Genomic DNA, 19201 nt, shown 5'->3' on the forward strand with positions numbered 1-19201 from the left:
TCAGTATGTCCAGGAGAGAAAAAGTGGGGTATGGCCAACAACACATGGAGAAAACAGCCCATATCCGCTATGCTATGATGTCTTTGGTGTTTGGACCAACCATAGAGCGCCCTACCACCCGCGCGATGAAGCGTGACGTTGTGCGTGTGCCAGGTCACGTGAGCTGTTCAGCCAATGAGGGCGACCAGCCGTCACGGCCAAGCCTCCGCCACCATGTGCTTAGTCGCACACCAACTATATCCGAGGCCTTAGAACTGAAGGAGAAATTATAGTAGAGCTCTTGGTCTGTGATAGCCTCCCCAGCACACAAACATGCTGCAGAAACCACACAAAAAAAACTCAGTAGCTGCACACGTTTTTAAGAAGCTCAACCAACCCCTGGCATACCCACATGATGGCACCCCTGCATGTTAGCATGATAAAAGAGGGCCTGAAATCAGAGAGATTTGCAGCCTTAAACAAAACAAGGCCTAGGGACCATTTTTACCAACATAAAACAGACCATACAACTTAAATTCCAAAAAGGCCTTGCAGAGTTAGGCAGCGCTTATAGTGCTGGCGACAGCGACGCGACGTTGATTCAAAACAAATGCATTGCCGCCGTCGGGTGCGCTTATAGTAAGCGCGGCGCGAATGCTTGATCACGATTGCTGGAAGTCATTTCAATTTGATTTTTCCAGCGACCGTAGCCTGACGTCGCCGGCACTTTAAGCGTAGCCTTAGCAGGAGAAATTGCAACTGGACAATAGAACCTGAAGTGGACAAGGTTTTTGCTTTTCGATGAGCTAATGCCTGTACAATATGAAAGTCTTACAAGAACACCTGAGGAATAAGTTTATAAGGGGTTTAGAGAGGTCCCCGAGACCATAGCTTTCAGGAGTTCATTCAGGGAAATGCAGTGATTTTCAACTGAGCGGTTCTGCGAGCACCCCTCAGGGGTTCTACGGCCGCATGGGGTTGGAGAGCTGGGACAACTCTCCCATGTTCTCCCAGGCCCGGCAGCACCCCACATAGAAGTGACCCGATGTCTGTTGAGCTCCGCAGCTGCCACCCAGTCACTGCTATCCTTCCTCTCCCTGCTCCGGTCGGCCCCGGAAGTTGCGTCACCTTCCAACTGACTGGAGAGAAAGGAAGATCGGGTAAGCACACGTGGTCGCTCCTGGTGGGAGGGAGAGTGCGTGTGCGTAAGTGAGAGGGGGTGAGGGGGGAGAGACAACTGACAGGAGGCGAGACGGGGGGAGAATGAGGCAGGGACGACAGGTGCAAGGGTTCCCCAGAATTTTACAATCTAATTCTGGAGTTCCCTAAACAAACAAAAAAAGTTGAAAACCACTGATCTAGAGACTATACATTTTTATTTTTATTCTCAATTTTCATTGTAATATTTTTTAAAGTCTTGTAGGAATGGGTACAGAACAAAAGAAGAGGGGGAAGGGAGGAGGAAATAAAAATACATTATTATAGCATTATATAACTAGAAAACAAGCAACAGTTACGGTTGCACAGTTCACATATGGATGGAAACGCCTTAAGATGGGGTCTGGCTAAATAAGGCCAAGATATAAAGTTGGTATAGAGTCCTATACATATTTCTCAAATCGCTATCACTAAACGAAGGCATCTATCTATCTATTGGGAACTAAACAATTTACACCTGTAATATAACGCTCAGGAAGTTATGACCAAGGACTGCTATTCACGGCTCCCATATCCTGGAAAACTTACTAAAAGTCACTGGGCATATGCTGGTTAGTTTTTCCATCAAGATAACCCTCCATAGCCTCGATTTGACCTGTTCTACAGACGGCCTATTAGGTTATACATTTTATTTTAATCCACACACATCTTGCTCCAGAATGGACTATAGTTTTATAGATCGTAACTTGTTTAAATCACCAAAAGAAACTAGTAGAACCAATTACATGGTCTTTCCATAAACACATTGAAGTTTTTTTCACAATACTTTAGTCCTCGCATCTACTTCTGTATGGAAATTAAATGACTCCCTTCTCTAGCGCCTTGACATTCTAGCAGTGATACAACAAGAATGAAAGGAATACTCTGATATATGAAATATGACAGCAGAGATGCCAAACTGTATTCTGGTGGAGGTTCATAAATCTATCCTAAGGGTAAAAGTTACAAGCATGGCATATTAGAAAATGCAGATGAAGATCTCTCTATACTGACCATCTCTCAGTGTTGGAAGCCCAAATAAAAATTAACCCTTCTCCAGCATTAGTAAAGCAGTTAATCCATGCCCAGAGGTAAACTGAATCTCCTCTTGTCTGAATGTGCAGAAAATCTCCTTATTTAGTCAATTTAGTCAATTTATGTTACGAAGACAAATGCAACAATGTACACCACATTTTAGTGCCCAGGTTAAGGAAATTCCAATGTAAAAATAGTTTGTGATCCCAGTTCATGTCCTAGTGACAGCTGTTCTTATAGGCATCTTGAACACAGGTCTCCTAGCTAGGATAGGCTCTAGCTCCTATTTATTACAAACACCATGAATATGCCGGGCCTTGTATAAACTAGAAGCTTTAAAGCAGCAATCCCTCTCTGACATTTTTTTCATATTATTGTTGTGGTTCATCTTTCCTGAATTTGGCATCTATGATGTCGGGGGACCTCCAGGTTCAGGAGATATTTATAGTTTATTTTTTCTGTGACTATTTTTACCCCAGCGGCCATATTGTTTCCCCAATTTGTCCAGTGGACACCCAGTTTATCCAGGCTCGCCTCTCAGGAACCATGGGATCCCTGTGTAGGTAAGATTAAAAGAAAAAAAATTGGTAGGTGGGGGTTGCAGTACCAAATGATCAAGGAGTGATCATGAAAATAAACCCCAAATACTTGCTCTCTACCTATAATAATAGTAGTAATGAACATAGATAGTCCAAACAAATACTGAATGTTCAGGATTTGATTCCTAGAGGGGTAAAAATTTAAAAAAAACAACAACATTTTATTATTTAACTCATCTAAGTGCATATTACGTAATAAAAATAGATTAATTAAAATATCTCACGATGAAAAACATAAAAGATAGTCGTTCAGAGTCATTACCAAACATCACGACGATATGGCTGAATCATAAGCCCCAAGGTTCTTTCCCCAGTGGAAGGTGCAAAGCGTGTGCCTTCATGACTCCGACAAAAACATTTTCAGATTCTAAAAAACAGAATACATTTTAGATCAAGGATTTCAAAAATTGTGTGAGTAAAAGAATTATCTATCTCATCAAATGCAAATGTGACAAATTCTATGTAGGGAAAACACAGACAGTTAAAGGTCCGTGTTTTAGAACATATTGGGTCAGTAAGGAATAGCCACGATACACCAGTGTCAAGGCACGTTAATGGTGTCCACCATGGGGATTGTAGGGTACTGCAATTCTAAGGCATTGAGCACTTACCCCTAGGACCACGCAAAGGGGACTGGGATAAGCATTTGCTCCAGAAAGAATGCAGGTGGATCTTCAGTTTACAAACCCTAAGTCCCCTTGTGTTGAATGAAGGGTTCATATACTCTCCATTTATTTAAATTCTGATCCCATTCTGTTCTGAGAATAACAGGAGTGAAGGTAGAGCACTGCGATAGCAAAAAGGGCTGGAGGCAAAAAATTAAAATAAACTATTTATTGGGCATATACGCCATATGGACAGACACACAATTTAAAAAAACTCTTGACACGTTTCCCGCACGCCTATCCGGTTTTTCATACAGCAGCTGTTCCATCAGGAGAATTTCCTCCAGAGCTTCATAGTGGTTCCTGTGTAGCCGGTGTAGAGACGGGACTCCTTCCATCCACCTGTACACCAGTAGGAGAAGAGATCTGACGGAGACGACCATCGTGGTAGTGTGGACGTCTGCCGGTTACCCTTCAGCCGCCACCCCCTGCACGATATCTGGCAACATCAACGCGGGAGGATTTGCAGGCACCCAGTGAGACAGCTGGAGGCTCTGGTTTGCAGGTCTCTACCCTTACCTTGGTTCGGGCATCCCGGGTTGCCATCCCTGCGGTCCGAGGTGGGAGATTCGGCTCCCTCGGTCACAGCGCCTAGGTCGGCTCCCTCGGATAGAGTGCCGAGGTGGGAGGTCGGCTCCCTCGGATACAGCTCGGTCAGGGGATATTACCAGCTAGGAGGCTTGAGGGCCATCCCGACGGAGTTCGGGTGAGGTGGTGGCTGCACCGACTTTGCACCTCCATTGGCTATGCAGGAGGAGCCACTTGTTTATTTTGTTTATTTTCTTACATACTGGCAAATTTTCGATTGACTTTTATATTCTATTGCATCGCAGTATTGCAGCATCAGTGTGGGGGCACTTCTCCCATTTTTTCTGTTCTGAGAATAAGTGTAACAATCATTGATCTGTATTGTTTCTATAGACAGACCATTGAGCTATAGTACACTCCTACATGTAAAACATTTAGGTAGATATATGTTAACTCCAGATGGACCGTATTGACCTTAGGGGGAGTCCACCTAGCAGTAGCACACTCCTACACAACAAAATTTTATCTTTATTTACCCTGGTCTTGACCAATATATACTGTATACCATATAGGGATACTATAACATAAATTATGGATCTACTACATACTTCAATACATGATATGCGCCCCCTGTATAATAGTATATATATTTCTGTTTTTATTTTTTATTTTGTAAATATATGGAAAAGTCTCCAATCAGTTCTTTCACTCTCTATCCTATAGAGTTATACATGCGTGGGAATATTGGCCCGCACTCTTCAATCATAAATATATAGATCTATTGACTGAAGGAGATCTGTCTACATTCCTTAATACTAATGAGAACCTTCACGGAGCTTAACCAATGCGATTTGTGCAATACGCCACTCGCTCCACACCTAAGGAGGGGGTATTTAAATCCGATTTACTTGCATTAGGTTCACACTCCTCCCCTTCGAAGAAGCGCTCCTGTTTGGCGCGAAACTATCGTCGGGTTCTGGCAACGTCCTCGGGGATAACGTCAGCCGCAGGAGATGAATGCTGGTAGAATCACAGACTCCAAAAACTGGTTGTATGAATATCTTAATTTAATGAGGGGTTTTCCTGACGAGCTTGCAAATCTGTAACTTTGAGGTAGTTACTTGTCCTGTTTCGTGTATGCACTTACCATACTCCTGACTGCAGTGAGTGAGGGCTACTGATACAGCATAGCTGCATTAACAGGATTTATAATCTGGCTACTCTAAAAGTATAAACAGTTACTATGCTGAAAGCTATTGCAATTTCTGGTCATGCCTGTTAGGCCTTGGACATGGTGAAAAGAAGAGCGCTGAGCAGCACTGACGCTCATGCTCTCCTGCAGAGAAAGTCCTGCGGGACGAAACGCGTTGGTTCGTTCTCCTACACCTTTGCAAAGCTGATTTAATAAATACTTCGATTTTATTGTACCTGGAGTTGCCCTATTTAATTTCATGCAACCTGGATGCGGATGGCTGTGCTCCTTTCTCCCTTCACCTTCTCTCCTGCTCAAGCAGGATCTTTTTTGTGTCCCTGCATGAGCGTCAGCGTGCGCGCTTGTGAGCAAGGCAGGAGGCAGGGCTAGCGCGCCACGTCACGGCACCGACCTCACGGACTGCCATGGGCTTTTGGCAGTCACATGACCGGCCCTGCGCTTCCCTCAGCGGGAAAACTTAAATTTCTCTGTCGGCTGCAATTCCACCCGCCTGCGCAAGCGCCGTCTAAAGCTGTGCTGATAGGGATAATGTTTCCCCTCACTGCGACTCAGCACGGTCTTTTTGACCATGTCCGAGGTCTTAGGCATGTTATGTGATACTATAACCTACATTGTGTGAGACCATCAAATTACATGAAGGTCACTTTGATACAATTATACAGAGTTATAAACTGCAACCGAATGTGTCTTTTCTGTTGACTGATTAGTTTCAACAACCAGTAGGCTGTCTGTGATTAGTCTATTTTGCTTGTGGTGTTTTGCTATGTAGTTTAGGCACATTATAAGTAAGTGCATTGATCATTTTTAGAGAGGATTTGATGAATGACTCCATGACACCCTACTGACAGTACTGCACTCTGCTCATTTGATTTAAAACTACACAGCTTTGTCGTGGTATCTGTGCAACTTGTGCACGTATAGGAACCACTTTTGTGATATTTCCATTCTATCTCATCGTGAGATTTTTTTTTTTTTTAACTTAAAATGTTTTATTGGCGAGTTTTCAAATGGGATACAGAAAATAGAATAGGTACAGTGGGGATGTTGTAAAACAGCAACCTTAAAAGAAAATCCCAGCCCACATATCAAGCTCTAATGATAATTATATGTGTTGCTGGAGCCCTCTTTAGTATCCCTTGCTATCTCTGTGGTTAAATGATAATGGACAAACATAATGAACAAAATTGGACTAACATAATGGACCAAACAATAAAGGGGAAATGAGGGGAAGGGGAGTGGTGGTACCTGTCTCATCAAAGGTTTGAAATTATTTCACATGTATGCTTCCTGTCATACCCATTAGCTGACCCGAGCAGACCTTACATACTTTGGTTTATTTGAGACATGCCTCAGTTCTAGATCAGCCCGACGGTATCGTTACTTCCCCTCTACAGCCAGGCCAATTCTCTAATATCTCTTTGTCCTCCCTCGCTGGCAAACCATGGGTCCCAAACCTGGGAGAACCTGTCGCAGTTCTCCCTTAGGTAAGCCGTGAGTTTCTCCATTGTGGCAATATGCCATATTCTGTTTTTAACCATTGACAGAGAAGGGGGTTCCAGGTTTTTAAAGGCCCTCGCTATACAGCATCTTGTGGCTGACATGATGTGGGAGATTAGTTTGGATGAGGCTCTAGACATGTCTTGTACTTGTCTGCCTAGTAGAGCAGACCAAGGGTCATGTCTCAGGTCCGAGTTCAGAAGCCTATTGATAAACATGTAAACCTGTTGCCATAAGGGAGCCAGTTTCAGACAATCCCACCAAATATGTGACATCGAGCCATTTTGTCCACACCCTCTAAAACAGGACGATGAGTGGGCGTTATATATGGCATGGAGTCATATACCAGCAAAATAAAAGTTTATAGGAGTTCTCTTTAACCACAGTGCAGATAGAACTTTTAGCCGCAGCCTCCCATATGTCAGCCCAATCCTCATCTTCCAGAACCTCACCCAGCTCCTCCCATGTTAGCATATGAATATATTTGCAATCCGTCCCCGTGTTAATTAGGGAATGATAAAAGGCAGAAGTCATGCCCCTCTCTTGGGATTTGTACGTAAATAGAGATTCAAAGTAGGTGCGTGTTGGGGGATCATTTGCTTTGTGGAACTGAGAGACAAAATGTTTAATCTGTAGGTATCATCTGAATATCTCTGCAGGTAGAAGGTTCCTCTTTTTTTGTAGTTCTGGGAAGGGCGTAAGCCCAGTAACTGTGAATAGGTCTCCTACTCTGGTAATCCCTGCTGTCTGCCACGCTTGGAATGCACTTAGAGGTTTGCTTGGGTCAAAATCTGGGTTCCCAAAAAGCGGGATCATGGGGGAGCAGGTTTTTGTAAGTTTGATTTTAAATTTCAAGCAGTCCCAGAGTGTCAGTGAGTGTCTAATTACTGGATGGGAGGTAGAGCTCGGCAGCCTGCCAGATTTGGTTAACAATAAAAGCATTGTAATGTCAGCTGGGCTGGACACTGCATTTTCTATATCCACCCAGCCTCTCGTTTGCGGCTCAGAGTTCCAAAGCAAGATCTGACTCAGTTGGGAGGCTTGATAGTATCTTAGCAGGCTGGGGAGGCCCAGCCCCCTCTTCAACGTGGGTCTGTATAGTACCTCCCTTTTGACTTTTGGGCGCTTTTTATTCCATATAAATTTTGTGATGTCGGACTGGAGGTCCTCAAGATCCCCTAATGGGACCTTAATAGGGAGAGTGCAGAAAAAATATAATATGCGTGGAAGGAGATTCATTTTAATCGATGCAATTTTGCCTATCCATGAGATATTATATTTACCCCATATTTCTAAGTCCTTCTTCAAACTTTTAATTAACTGTGGGTAGTTGAATTTGTAGAGAGTATCATATGATTTAGTTATATTGATTCCAAGATAGGGAATACAATAAGTTTGCCAAGAGAAATCTAAATTGAGTTTTAGGAGCTTGACTGTATCATTGGGCAAGTTAACCGCCAATGCCACAGACTTGGTGTGATTGAATTTGAAGCCCGACCTGCTTCTGAAATCCTCGAGGGATTGGTATAAATTTGGGAGAGAGATCAGTGGGCGTGAAAGGGTCAGAAATACGTCGTCCGAAAATAGCGATATTTTATAGTTGCTGTTACCAATAGTCACCCCTGAGATGTTGGGGTTCAGTCTAAAGGAGGCTGCCAGAGGCTCGATAGAAAGTGCAAACAGCAGAGGAGACAGGGGGCACCCCTGCCTAGTGCCATTGGTTATTTTAATTAGAGATGAGGCCAGCGCATTTGACTCTAGCTGAGGGGTGTTGATAAAGACCTCTGATCGCTTGTAGGAAGCGACCTGCAAAACCCATATGCTTAAGAACAGAGAATAAGAAGTCCCAGTTGAGCCGATCAAAGGCCTTTTTGGCATCTAGAGAGAGGCATAGGAGTGGTGTGCTCGCTGAATGTGTCAGATCTATGATACGGCGCACGTTATCTGCAGCTTGTCTAGTAGGGATATAGCCCACCTGATGATGGTGCACTAAGTACGCCATATATTCATTGAGCCGTTTGACTAGTATCTTGGCAAATAGCTTGAGGTCAGTATTAATAAAGGAGATAGGGCGATAGCTCGAACATCGTGAGATATTTTAATCTTCTATTTTTATCACGTAATATGCACTTAAATGAGTTAACTAATAAAATGTTAATGTTTTTTGGATTTTTACCCCTCTAGGAATAAAATCCTGAACATTCAGTATTTGTTTGAACTATCTATGTTCATTACTACTATTATTATAGGTAGAGTGCAAGTATTTGGGGTTTCTTTTCATGATCACTCCTTGATCATTTGGTACTGTTGTTGCACAGTCCCATGCACCCCTTACTACAGAAAATATTTGAATACTAAGGTTGAGCAATTAATTCCATCTTATTTTCTAGGTGGGGGTTGCTCCTTTAAATAAAGAGATGGAAAACATTATTTATATTCATAAACATAATAAATATTTGTATGTGGAAAAAAAATATATATATATACAGTGGCGACCAACTTTATTCTAACTTGGCTAGCTCCGCGAGTTTCAGAGTATCCCGGTGATGTGCGGTTTTGTATCATTTTCTCCCGGGGTTTATAGCGTTATTTCCGCGGCAGTGATTTAAGCATTTTATTCCGGCTGGCTGCAATACTGCAATGCCGTGTAAAAACGCATGGGGGCGTTTGCGAGCTGTTGTCTTTGAAGCCGAGAAATTCATGAATTGTAATGCAGTATATACTGTATATATACAGTATATACTGTATAACAACAACCCCTATAACCCCTAACATACACATACAGTACTGTATATGCACATCAATGATACTATAGGCCGTCCCCTGGCGAGATGTGTTTGCAGCAGAAAGAGAACCGCTGCTCTCTCTGCGCAAACATCGGCACATTATCAATAAAAATGTATTTAAAATAATTTTTAGTGTAGATGTGCAGGGGGTCTCCGGAGCTGAACCGCGTTGGTTTCAGGTCTGGGGACCCCCTGCTTCCCGAGATACAGCCCCCTTTATGAGGTGCCGGTATCCCTCTGCGTTTAAAGGTCCCGATCACGTGATCGCGGCCTGTAAACAAAGCAGAGGGATACCGGCACCCCCTAAAGGGGCCTGTATCTCGGGGAGCAGGGGGTCCCCAGACCTAAAACCAAAACGTTTCTGCTCCGGAGACCCTCTGCACATCTACAGTATGAATAAAACACATATATAAATAAACACTCGTTTCTTACCTTAGCGGCTATGTGCTACGGTAATGAAGCAGCATTTCTGCATTTTAATAATATTGTACAGTGAGCAGAGGGTTCCCTGAGCCAGAAATTAATGCTCCGGGACCCCCGCTGCTCCTGCACAATATTATTAAAATACAGAAATGCTGCTTCATTACCATAGCGGATAGCCGCTAAGGCAATGAAGGGGTTAACTCACCGTGCCCGCTTTATTGTGGGTAGCGGGGGTGGGTGAAGGGGGTATTTGGCCCTTGGTGTGAGTTTAGGACTTGCGGGGGGGTTGTGGGTGCACTTAACCCCTTCACGACCATAGCAGTTAATACCGCTACGGTCATGAAAGGGTTAAGCCCTCCCGCTACCCACCCGCAAGCCCTAAACAAGCACCGTTGGGGCTAATACCCCCTTCACCCACCCCGCTACCCACAATAAAAAAAAACTCGAACACAGCAGCCGCCAAAAAATAAATAAATAAATCTAAATAAATAAATGACTATAAATAAATACATTTGAAATACATTTTTATTTATAGTGTAGATGTGCAGGGGGTCTCCGGAGCTGAACCGCATTGGTTTCAGGTCGGGGGACCCCCTGCTCCCCGAGATACAGCCCCCTTTATGAGGTGCCGGTATCCCTCTGCGTTTAAAGGGCCCGATCACGTGATCGCGGCTTGTAAACCAAGCAGAGCAGAGGGATACCGGCACCCCCTAAAGGGGCCTGTATCTCGGTGAGCAGGGGGTCCCCAGACCTAAAACCACAGCAGTTCAGCTTCGGAGACCCTCTGCACATCTACACTATCAATAAAAATGTATTTTAAATGTATTTATTTATATTCATTTATTTATTTAGATATATTTATTAATTGTGCTGCTGCTGTGTGTGAATTTTTTTTATTGTGGGTAGTGGGAGTGGGTGAAGGGGGTATTAGCCCCATCGGTGGTTGTTTAGGGCTTGCTGGGGGGTAGCGGGTGCACTTAACCCCTTCACGACCGTAGCGGTACTAACTGCTACGGCCATGAAGGGGTTAAGTGCACCCGCAACCCCCCCGCAAGTCCTAAACTCACACCAAGGGCCAAACACCCCCTTCACCCACCCCCGCTACCCACAATAAAAAAAATTCACGCACAGCAGCCCCACAATTAATAAATAAATCTAAATAAATAAATACATGAAGAGAAATAAATATATACTGTATATATATATATATATATATATATATATATATATATATATATATATATACTGTATATATACAGTATATATATAATAACAATCCCTATACATATACAGTATATACTGTGTATATATATATACTGTATTTATACATATATATATATACATATATATACACAGTATATACACACACATGATGAACCAATATACAAATAAATGTAGAATGGTTATCAAAATCATACTGTCCTACAAATAACGCTTCTCCATACAGACAATAATAATAATAATCCATTTAATAATCCTAACTGATCTTACAATATAAAACATAACATTCCAATCCACACAGTACATTGCATTTACATTGTATAAATGATGCATAAAATATATGCACCATATACATTCTGCAAATGAATGTTAACAATATCCTTGCAAGCTACTGTACCAGTAAATACAAACACTTCCAAACAAGTCAACTATTTTAACCAATCAAGTAAACAAAAATCAATATATACTGTAAGTACCAACCAGAAAACACAATTTAAAACCAAAACTAACCCTTACAATACCAAGGATTACATCTATCTAATTGTAAAAAACATTATACATTATACACACATTGAAGCATTGCAATAAACAACATACAGTACAGTACATCCCCTGTATCTCCCTGCCTTCAGTGTAATCTGTTTAAAGCCCCCTCCCCCCTAATGTTTCTGTTAAACAGATTACACTGAAGGCAGAGAGATTTAACAGAAACATAAAGGGGGAGGGGGCTTTAAACGGATTACACTGAAGGCAGAGAGATTTAAAGCCCCCTCCCCCCTAATGTTTCTGTTAAATCTCCCTCCCTGCCTGTAATGCTGTGAGTGCAGTGTATGTAAATGTGGGGAGGGGGAGTGGGTTATAACCCCACCTCCTTGACTGTGGTCTGTGTAAAGCCCCCTCCCCCTAATGTTTCTGTTAAATCTCCCTCCCTGCCTGTATTGCTGTGAGTGCAGTGTATGTAAATGTGGGGAGGGGGGGGGGGGACCCAATGTGCATACTGTGAGGTCTAACCACCCTCACCCCCTACCCACATACCGTTACCCCCCCCCCCATCCTGGCCATGGCCCCTCCGCTTCTGCAAAACAGGCCCAAAAATTAAAACATCCAAAGTAATGTCCCCTAACCCCTTAATCACCATAGCGGTTATTAACCGCTACAGTCATTAAGGGGTTAACCCACCCTCACCCACCACTCGGGATGCCTACATACCCTCCCACACTAACCCCCCCCCCCCCCGTTTGGCCTAACCACCCAGTCAGTACCCACAAGGGAGGCCTACACACATACCGTTGGGGAAACACCCCCCCCACCCCCAGTACCCACAATAAAAACAGTACAATGACCCACAATAAACAGCATTATATTTATTAAATACATTACCCACCCCTGTGCCCCCCCATAAATACAAGATTTATTCTTTTACATACAGGGTTCATAACGCAGCCCCACGCGAGTCCCCGGTGGGCTGGCAGGGCACCTGGACAGACCTACAGTTTACCAGCAGCCCTTTTTACACAGGTTCTGGAGGCCTGCTGGTGGATCCTGCCAGCACCATGGCCCCCAGGTGGTCTCCTTGGGTCACCGTGGGCCGCAATTGGGTCCCCACGGTAGGCCCAAGGATGTCTGGGAGCCCCGGGTCAGACCCAAAGGTGTCTGCGGGGCCTCGGGTGGTTCCCTCGGGGGTCTGGGGAACTCACGGGTGCTCACTACGGGTCCGCGGTGCCCCCACAGAAGTGGGACCACACATCATCATCCCCGCACCTACGGGTCGGCGGTGCCCCCACAGAAGTGGGACCACACATCGTCATCCCCGCAGACTACGGGTCCGCGGTGCCCCCACAGAAGTGGGACCACACATAGTCATCCCCGCATGTGTCACCCGTGGAACCACCAGCCTGATACCCTTGGGATACCCGAAGATACCACAGGTGGTCTCCAGAGGTCCCACGCAGAACCAACCCTGAATGTAAAAAAAATAAACCTTGCCTATACATTTAATACATACACCCTCCCCCCCAACACCTACAGTACAATAATGTGCAAAATAACTATTATCCAGATATGGATAATAGATTAATTGCCCATTATTAAAAACATTAACTAGCATATACAAATAAATAAAGTACTACTGACCTCATCAATACGAAGTGTCCGTGGCCAGCAACATCCTTGTCTTGTCCACAAAATACATTGCCAATACAAAGCCAATACATTGCAAGTACATTCAGATATCAATTAACCCCTTAAACACCTTATCAGATAATAACCGCAAAGGTGATTAAGGGGTTAAGCCACACAGGCCCGATACCCACCCTTCACCCATGAATTTGTACAGTGGCTTCATCATGCAACTATATACAGTATATATATATACTGTGTATATATATACAGAGAGAGAGAGAGAGATACTGTGTATATATATATATATATATATATATATATATATATATATATATATATATATATATATATATACACAGTATATACACACACATGATGAACCAATATACAAATAAATGTAGAAGGGTTATCAAAAGCATACTGTCCTACAACCAAACACTTCTCCATACAGACACTACATTAAAATCAATTTCCTTTAATAATCCTAATTGATCTCACAATCTATATCATCACAAACCAATGAAAAACCTGTGTACGTTATCACACTAGTCTATTTCCACATTCTTTCCCCGTCTCCAACCCCCCCCCCTCCCCCCGCACGCTATCATCTGTGGGAGTGCTGGAGTACACCATTCCTGTTACCATCACCGCCGAGTGAGGGGACCCCTGCAGACCAGACCACGTGGATCCGTGAGACGCTGTGAGGGACGGAGACGTGAGGGACGGAGACGTGAGGCACAGATTCTCTCAACTGTACTCGAGAGCCCTCATCCTGTAAGTAGGATTTCAGGGTTCTAGGCAGGGGGGTGATTGAGAAAAGCCATACCACGCCATGTGCGTGCCCTGTTGTCTTTTTTCTCTATGATTTCAGAGACATCATAACACCAGATCAGACAACACCCCTGCCTGTCCACCAAACTATCAGGATCATCTATCTGGCATAGGAAGCCTTACCAAAGACTGCCCAATTGGCTCACGGTATTGGGGTTCATTGGACTTTATTCACAGCGCCTGGGACAATTTATTTGTATGTTTATTTCTTTATTTAAAGGAGCAACCCCGACCTAGAAAATATATAAATATATATATAATATATATATATATATAAATAATAATTATAATATATATTTATATATATATATGTATATTTATTATAATCGCCACCTAGTCAAATCCGATCGCTCCTGGCGAGCGGATTTGTCGAGCACTGTGTGTGTATATATTATAATATATATATATATATATATATATATATATATATATATATAATATTATAATATATACACACACAGTGCTCGACAAATCCGATCGCCCGCTCGCCAGGAGCGATCGGATTTGACTAGGTGGCGATCCGTAATGGCCACCCATGCAACGCATGTGGTTCTCTTTCAATTTTGCCCTGCTCCCGCCAAGAAAAAAAAAAAATTAAAAAAAATCCCCTTATTTGATTGGCCTGACACGAGTTGGCCCGCTGCCAAGACTTTTTTTTTTTTGGGGAGGGGGGCTTGCTCTATATGAGCAGGAGTAGTGACGTCCTTTAGAGGGCTGATTATTGAAGAAGTAAGTACTCTCCCTGCCTCATGCATTACCATCACCCCCTCCCCCCCACTTGTGTCAGACGGATGCTGGCTGTGTGTGTGTGAAATGCTGGGTGTGTGTAGGTGGTAGCGGGGAGGTGTTCCTTCCCCCCCCGGTCCCCGATGCTCCCGTGCTGGCTGCCCGCGCGTACCTTTCCCCCCCTTGTCCCCGGCGCTCCCGTGCTGCCTGGCAGCTTTGACTCCCGTCCCCATGGCTGCAGCCTGGGTGGGAGGTAGAGGGACGGGAGGGCGGGCGCGGGGGTTGGGGGGTTAGTGCAGGCAAAGTTGTCTGCTGGGCTCTGGTTACAGCGTTTCCCATCGGGGAGGTTGGTGTGGCCGTGCGGCTGTTCCCCCGCTGGACCCCAATGCCCACACATACCCCCGCATTACCCCAATGTCGCCGGCAGACCCCAGATGTCACCCACATACCTCTGATGGTGAGTGGGACTCACCGAGCAGCTCCGTTTCGTGTGTGAGAGAGTAACAGTCACCCAGTCAGTCATCCAACCCCTCACTCACACGCACTCTCTCGCGCGCGCACTCATTCACGCACTCACTGAGAGTGTGAGGGGAGGGATGACTGACTGGATGACTCTGTCTCTCTTTCTTTCTCTGTTACTCACACTGTGTGTGTGTGTGTGTGTGTCTGTCTGTCTGTCTGTGTGTGTGGTGGGATGACTGACTGGGTGACTCTCTCCCTCTCTTTCTCTGTCACTCTGTCTCTCACCGTCTCTGACTTTGTCTCTCGCTCTCTCTCTCTGTGTGTCGCGCTCTCTCTCTGTGTCGCGCTCTCTCTCTCTGTGTGTCGCGCTCTCCCTCTGTGTGTGTGTCGCGCTCTCCCTCTGTGTGTGTGTCGCGCTCTCCCTCTGTGTGTCGCGCTCTCCCTCTGTGTGTCGCGCTCTCCCTCTGTGTGTCGCGCTCTCCCTCTGTGTGTCGCGCTCTCCCTCTGTGTGTGTCGCGCTCTCCCTCTGTGTGTGTCGCGCTCTCGCTCTGTGTGTGTGTCGCGCTCTGTGTGTGTGTGGCTCTCTGTGTGTGTGTGTGTGTGTGTGTGTGTGTGTGTGTGTGTGTGTGTGTCGTGCTCTCTTTGTATGTCTCTCTACCCTCTCTCACCGTCTCACCCTCTCTCACCATCTCACCCTCTGGATCTCTTATTTACCCTATATATCTTAACTGCCCTATACCTACACCGAAATAACCTATACTGCTTTCTTCCAGATCTGACTCAAGCTTCACACGGGAGACATCGGAATCCCCCCAAACCCAGAAGACAGGTAGGGAACACCTCCCCTCCAATGTGTAACATTGCGGGAATGAGGATACCTGGACATTGAGGGACTGCGGATCAGATAAGATCCCAGGCGGGATTGCTGCTTTAAATAGTGGGAAGTGAGGGCATCCAGACACTGGTTAAGGGGTTCAGTAAACTAGTCATTCACATCTGGCTTTTTTTTCTAAATCCGACATTTTCACACACAAACACACACACGTAACCAGGACTAATTGTAGTATAATGTAATACAATAAATAAACTTATGTCAAAAACGAATGTTCTTACTAGGAATTAATTTTATTTATGTATTTTTTTAAAGCTGGGCGGGGTAGGAGGTGGTACTAGGTGGCGAGTAGATTTTTTTGGTTCGGCGAGTAGAGTTTTGGGTGATTTGTCAAGCACTATATATATATATATATATATATATATATATATATATATCAAACAAACAAACACACCTTCATTACATAGTGATATTAGTATGAACAATGTATGGTATTCTGTATATTACTTGTGGTTTTAATCATATTTATCTTTCCCAGAAATCCTAAAATGTGGAGAGCTGTTTTGGGACTTCACATGCTATCTCAAAGCAGTAAATCTGTAATAAGACCCATTCAACAGATAATTATACATGCAGATTTTGAAGAATCCACAATGAATAATGATATTACATTACTGAAACTTCAGAGCTTTGTAGAATACAATGACTACATTCAGCCAATCTGCTTAGCAACTAGCACACTACCAATGGAAACAACAACACTTTGCTTTGTAACAGGATGGGGCTCAACTACACAAGAAGGTAAATATATATATTTTCCTAAATATTTAATTATTAAAATATTGCATATCTAATTATTTTTTCTTACTACTTCATTTTAGGACTTTAAGGAACGGGCACTTTGGGTATGTTTTAGTTACTCTATTTCCTCAGGAAACAACATTAAATTATGCTTCGTGCATGCCCTCCACTACGTCTCTTTCTATTTCATTTCACTGTTATCAATATGAAATTATGTATTCGAGTTCCCTTTGAATCTGGGAAGTGGGTGGAGTTAATTACCCCTGTATCACAATAAAATACATTTTCATCCTAAATAAGGTTACAGACAATGTGTTTGGGTTATAAAAGTGGAGGAATTGGTTTATATTAAAAACATGCTCTGTATATAGGTACATTTATAGCATATGTTTCCACTGTAAACCACAATGATCTCTACTGGAGACCATAACAGCATTTGATCATGTAGAAAGGAATATTATAACAAAAGAAGGAGCCTTTTTTAACCCTTTGTGAGCCCCAAGAGCTCGTTTTCCAAGGGAGCTGGTTCCTATGGAGCCCTGGACAGAATCTTTAGTGCAAGGAAATGAAAGAGAAATCCTCTTCCGTTCCCAGGTTAAGGGCCGCCAAGGTCACATAATTGCTCTTTGTCGGTGAGGTAGTGCCAAAGCCCCCCTGGTGCTCAAGATGTGAAATCCTGCGAGTGGACAAGGTCCCCCTCAACTGAGGGTAACATAAGAAAATACTAGCTAGGCATGTGTTAAGAGATAAGAAAAGTATTTGTATTACCCCATGCATGTACATAGCATTTCAAAGTAGTAATAGATGCAACACATAATGGGAATATGCACTTCAAACATAAAAGGAAACAGGAAAAGGAGACCCTGCACCGAAGAGCTTACAATCTAACTGGTATGTAGTGAGAACTTACAAATGTGCTATTGTAAGTGCGTATATACAAGTGTCGAGTATTTTGGAGCTACAAAAATGCATTGTTAGAAAGCTGGGTTTTGAGACAGACCTTTGAGGTGGAGAGAGGAGGTGCTAGTCATATATTGAGAGGAAGGGCATTGCAGAGGTATGGGGAAAAACGTCAGACATTTTAGGCAGGGAGGGCTTTAGATTCGAAAGGGGTAGACAGAAGACATCCTTGAGCAGAACACAAGAGGCGAGCAGGTACAGCTCAACCCCTTTATAATGCTGTGCTTGGGGTCCAAAGAATCGCATCGCGTTATAAGCGGATCGTGTTAGAAATAATGTACAATTGTATGCATTGTACAATAAAGTATTAAGATACCAATAATCGTGTTGTAAAGTATTCATAAATACAAAAATTGGGAGCCACGCTTGCATCGCGTTATAAGAGGATCCGCGTTGTAATGGAACGCGTTATAACGGGGTTGAGCTGTATATAGCGAAAAATTAGGGCTGTCATATTATGCGACAGAGCTGTGTATATAGCTTAAAATGGAAAAGAAACAAAAAGTGACACTGTCACTGTCCTATACTGTAAATACAAATATAGGATAAGTATCCGTCATCTAAATTTAAACATACGTTGAATTTGATGGACATGTTTTTTTTCAACCTCATCTACTATGTAACTGTGCTTCCATTTGCATGTCATTACCCAGAATCCCTGGTTGCAGTGGAAGCATTGTATGCTAAGAGATAATGGGAAAAGGCAGGTGTGTGGACCTGTCAAACATGTGAATGTGCTAATAAGTGGTATTTTTATTTACTACATAGCCTTGAAGGACAGGACTTATTGGGAATTAGTCTGGCTATTAACAAGATATGATATCTGGCACATTTTTTATTTATAAAAATTAGCTTTTTATATACAAAACAGCTTTGAAAACTCTCCTTGGGCTCGTCACTGTACATCCCTGTGCCACAGGCTCAAAAGTAGATTGTAACCTCTTCAGGGCAGGGACTCATTGTGCCTGCAAACTTCAAAGAACAGCACTTTGTTCATTGCTAGTGCTATGTAAGAAAGAAAGAGAATATTACCTAAACACCACTTTAAAAATCAAAAGTTGTCACACTCTTAAGCCAACTAAAATCTTAACAGTCCATGAAAAGCTTTGGAAAACACTTGTGCATTTTGAAAATAATTTTGTACAAGAAAGTATTTTCCAGTTGTTGCTATGGAGCTGCTAGTGTTCATATTCTACATCACAAAAGGAACAATTAGCAGGAAATCATTTGGTTAAAGTGGCAATTCAAGCCATTTTATTTTCATTTTTTTTACACTGGATTGAAGCAGGAGGTCCCCAGAGCAGAACCCAATTAATTTAATCTCC

At 43.4% G+C, this 19201-nt stretch overlaps 1 protein-coding gene across 1 annotated transcript in view; it reads left to right on the forward strand.

Annotated features, from left to right (window-relative positions):
- Positions 1-19201, forward strand: part of TMPRSS12 (transmembrane serine protease 12) — a 72124-nt gene that overhangs the window by 31280 nt on the left and 21643 nt on the right. Inside the window, exon 3 of the mRNA XM_075591654.1 lies at positions 16654-16916. Within this exon, the coding sequence (XP_075447769.1) occupies positions 16654-16916 (263 nt within the window). The remainder of the gene's footprint in view (positions 1-16653; positions 16917-19201) is intronic.

This window comes from Ascaphus truei, chromosome 3 (genome assembly GCF_040206685.1).
Source record: "Ascaphus truei isolate aAscTru1 chromosome 3, aAscTru1.hap1, whole genome shotgun sequence".
NCBI classification, from domain to species: domain Eukaryota; kingdom Metazoa; phylum Chordata; class Amphibia; order Anura; family Ascaphidae; genus Ascaphus; species Ascaphus truei.